Here is a 3830-nt window from a genome sequence, read left to right on the forward strand (position 1 = left end):
CTGCAACCTCTGCCTCCCAGGTTCAGGCGATTCTCCTGCCTCAGCCTGCTGAGTAGCTGGGATTACAGATGCATGCCACCGTGCCCAGCTAATTTTTGTAGTTTTAGTAGAGACGGGTTTTCACCATGTTGGTCAGGCTGATATCAAACTCGTGACCTCGTGATCCACCCACCTTGGCCTCCCAAAGTGCTGGGATTTCAGGCGTGAGCCACCACACCTGGCCCAAAGAGACTTTTTAAAAAGTGATGAGCAAATATTAGTAAGGTTTCAAAAGTACAGAAGTACAAAAGCACTACCTTTGGTTGATTTACACATAGTTGCATTGTATATATACTAAAAAATAGAGAAGTTTTTTTTTTAAGACAATTAGTTTCAGATAATTCTAAACAACTTTTTCATCCATACCAGTAACAAATAGGACATTTGCAAGTTATTGTTCAGGACTGTCCCATGTCTAATCATCTGACCCTTGCTCATTAAGTACCAGTAGTGCCCCCCGATCACTATGACAATGAAAAATAGTCCTACAAATTTCCAAGGTGGCCCCTGAGGGAAGTACCACCTCCCTTTAGGACCATTACTGTATGAACTCTACAGGTACTTCTGCACTCAACATTTTGTAAAACTAACCTGTCAACATTCCATATTTTAGATTCAGTTCAGGAAAAAATGCTTATATTATACTATTCATCTACAGGATATCATCATTTTGTTCTCTCATTACTGTTTCATCTTCCTTTAAAGTTATCTGTATTTGCCAGATGAATACTGCTAATCCAAATATGTCATAATCATCAGATACATATATTGAGAGCTAATCTTTCATAAGTGCTCTGTATAACATAGTTATGCTAAAAGAAGTAATTTTAAAACATTCATTGCAAGACCTGATATTTTTTATGTTTTGTGGGCTTTTAATATAGGTATGGCAAATTCCTCAATCTCTTAAAAGATGGTGCAGAAAATGATCTTACCTTGGTTTTAAAGCATTGTGAGAGATTCCTGAAACAGCAGCAAACTTCCATAAAATCTTCTCTTCGTATCCTTTTTGAGTAGATTCACAATATTTAATTTTTTTCACACGTTTTTCATGATTCTTTGATGGTATACCTGGACACATTTATAGTAAAATAGTACATTGAGCTATATTAGTGATTTGTTATGGTATATTCTTACAGTATTTTATTCTGTATTTTAAATATGAATTTTGTTAAATTGAGTTGTAATCATTATATTTAGTCTTACTCATTGAATCTTAAACTGAATAAAGTGATTAGAATGTATTTTCAGACATATCTAAGAATATTTAAAAACTAGGTTTCATAAACTCAGAATAAGAATGTCTGCTTTTTTGTTTAACATATTCATTGTATTTTATTTATAGAATTTTAATATTTTGTCTTACAAAATATTGTGAAGTTTTCTTAACTTAGTTTTTCAGTCTGCCTGCAAGGGAATTATACTGGCCATGACTGGTTTGTATCTTCTCTGTTCATGATAATGTTGGGAGACAAAGAAAAAACATTCCAATTTCTTCGTCAATTCTCCAGGCTTCTGACTTCTGCTTTCCTTTGGTTGCCAAGACTACATATTTCTGTAAGACTTTAATCTGTTTTTAAAAAAGGGTTTGAAATTTTAAGAGACATTATACTTACATTCACTGGGGTGTTATTGTATTTGAAGGACTTTGTCATAAATTATACTCATTTTTCTACTTGAATGTTTTTTGACTGATTCTCTTTGATTATGTAGATGTGACATTTTCTCAAATACTTGGTGTCTTACCTAATAGTAACTGAATGATTTATATTAGAAGCATTTTCATGAAGTAGAAACATGGTAATGAAATAAAAATGATAGTTATATCAGTTAAATTCTGCACGTAAAAAGAGAACTATTGAATTGGTGTTTTGTATCATTGCTTGGTTAGAAAGAATCTCTGGCTGATTATGGTATAAGAAAATCATTTATTAGGAAGATATTGTAACTATTTTCTATAGAATAAGAGAATCACTCATTTTATGTATATTTTGGAAATCTATACTGAGTGTTTTTTAAAGTATTGTAATGTATTTTAAAAGATTGTACTAATCTTATGCAATCTCAGAGGTTACTTTAGAGGTAAGTATATCCCTCAATCAATTTATAATGTTTATGTTTATTTTATTTATTTATAGGCTGTTGTTAAGATTTCCAACTAGGGGAAACTGCCAAACATATCAGCTATGCTAATGTTTCTCAAACCTTTTCCATGACATGTTGCATTTGGACAGTGAAATCACATGGCAGTCAAGGATAAACTAAGGGGATTGTCGAGTATCTATGTGGAGATGAAAATATTCATTAGGTGTTTTTTACAATATATATTTGTGATAAGGAATATAAAATTAATTCATCATGGAATTCATTAAATATTAAAATTTTATAATGTTATGCTTCAAGTAGCTATGTACAGTTACTTAAAAAGATCATCCAGTAATTGGTCTTCACCATAATGAGAAATTTTCCTCCCATGAATAGAGGGAAACAAATGGCAAAAAAAGTATGCACTGGTTTTTCCCCAATCAATGAAACTATTTTGCTGCTGTTAACCAGAATTTGAGTAATTCTGTTCCTTTAAACTGTAGTTGAAGATTTTAAAAAACCTAACAGCCTTTTCACTCCTTCATTTTCAGATGTAGTGTTGAAAATCTTTTGATAATGGGTATGGATTTCGTGTCCAATCATTCATTTTCCTGTCAAATATTTTAAAGCAATATCTACATTCCACTAGTCTTAACAGTTCTGCCTTTAGTGTTCAGATTATGACACCATCTAAACATCACCAGTGAATCATATTGAACCATAATTTTCTAAAGTTCTATTTATACTTTGAGCCTATAAAATAGTACATTATTTTTTTTCATAGCATCGATGATCTTGTGTTCTGATAGCATTTCTTTCAGTAAAGCTGAAAACAAGCAGGACTCTAGCAGCTTGAATTTTATTTGACTTACCATTTTCATAGCATCACTGAATATGGAATATATGAATGGAAGGGAGTGACACATTACTGGCTCAGGGTTTTCAGAATGATCTCTTGATGTAAAGCCTTGACACCTTTCTACTGATGCAGCTATACTGTCAGTGAAGACTTAATGCAGTGCCTTCCATAGCATCATTTTTTCTTTTCAATTACAAATATATCAAGTTGAATTTTATTACCAGTAGTTTGTTTTGATGCTTCTTTGTAAAACAAATGACATGCTGTTAAGATTCCTCTGCAGTAATTCTATCTAGAACTGTTAGCTAAGTGCTGCTACTAATGTCTTACATTTATATGACAGTATAAATGTTTCTGACTTACAAACTTTTGAATTGCTATTTCCCCTATGTCACTTGACTTGATAGTGCATTCAGTAAGTCTTAATATATTATTTAAAAGTGATACCTTTTCCATTTCATCTGTTCCGTTGTCTCAAACATTGTGGTGATAGTTTCTATGCAACTTGATAATATGAACAAATATGCAACATGGTGACAGACACTTTGGCTTTAGCTGTTAATTAGTACAAACTTGTCTACCTTCTTTAACTCAAACTCACATTATTGTAATCAACCTAAAAAGAAATCAGCCTATTTCCTCAATTCCACTTACCTCAACCTTATTACCCTGTCCTATTTTTTAACATTTTTATAGCCTATATCAAGTCCTAATATTTATTTATCTATACACTTAATGTAAGTTCTTTGAAAAGAGTTTTCTGTTTTGTTCATAGATGTGTCCCAAACTATTGGCCCATAGTAATCACTCAATAAATGTATGTTGAGTGTGCAAATTTATATATATA

At 31.9% G+C, this 3830-nt stretch overlaps 1 protein-coding gene across 1 annotated transcript in view; it reads left to right on the top strand.

The window, feature by feature from the left end:
• Window positions 1–3830, top strand: part of TBC1D32 (TBC1 domain family, member 32) — a 254389-nt gene that overhangs the window by 222041 nt on the left and 28518 nt on the right. The window contains exons 28-29 of the mRNA XM_011989387.1: window positions 924–1039; window positions 1442–1596. Of these exons, the coding sequence (XP_011844777.1) occupies window positions 924–1039; window positions 1442–1596 (271 nt within the window). The remainder of the gene's footprint in view (window positions 1–923; window positions 1040–1441; window positions 1597–3830) is intronic.

This window comes from Mandrillus leucophaeus, unplaced genomic scaffold (assembly GCF_000951045.1).
Source record: "Mandrillus leucophaeus isolate KB7577 unplaced genomic scaffold, Mleu.le_1.0 Scaffold351, whole genome shotgun sequence".
In the NCBI taxonomy this organism is placed as follows: domain Eukaryota; kingdom Metazoa; phylum Chordata; class Mammalia; order Primates; family Cercopithecidae; genus Mandrillus; species Mandrillus leucophaeus.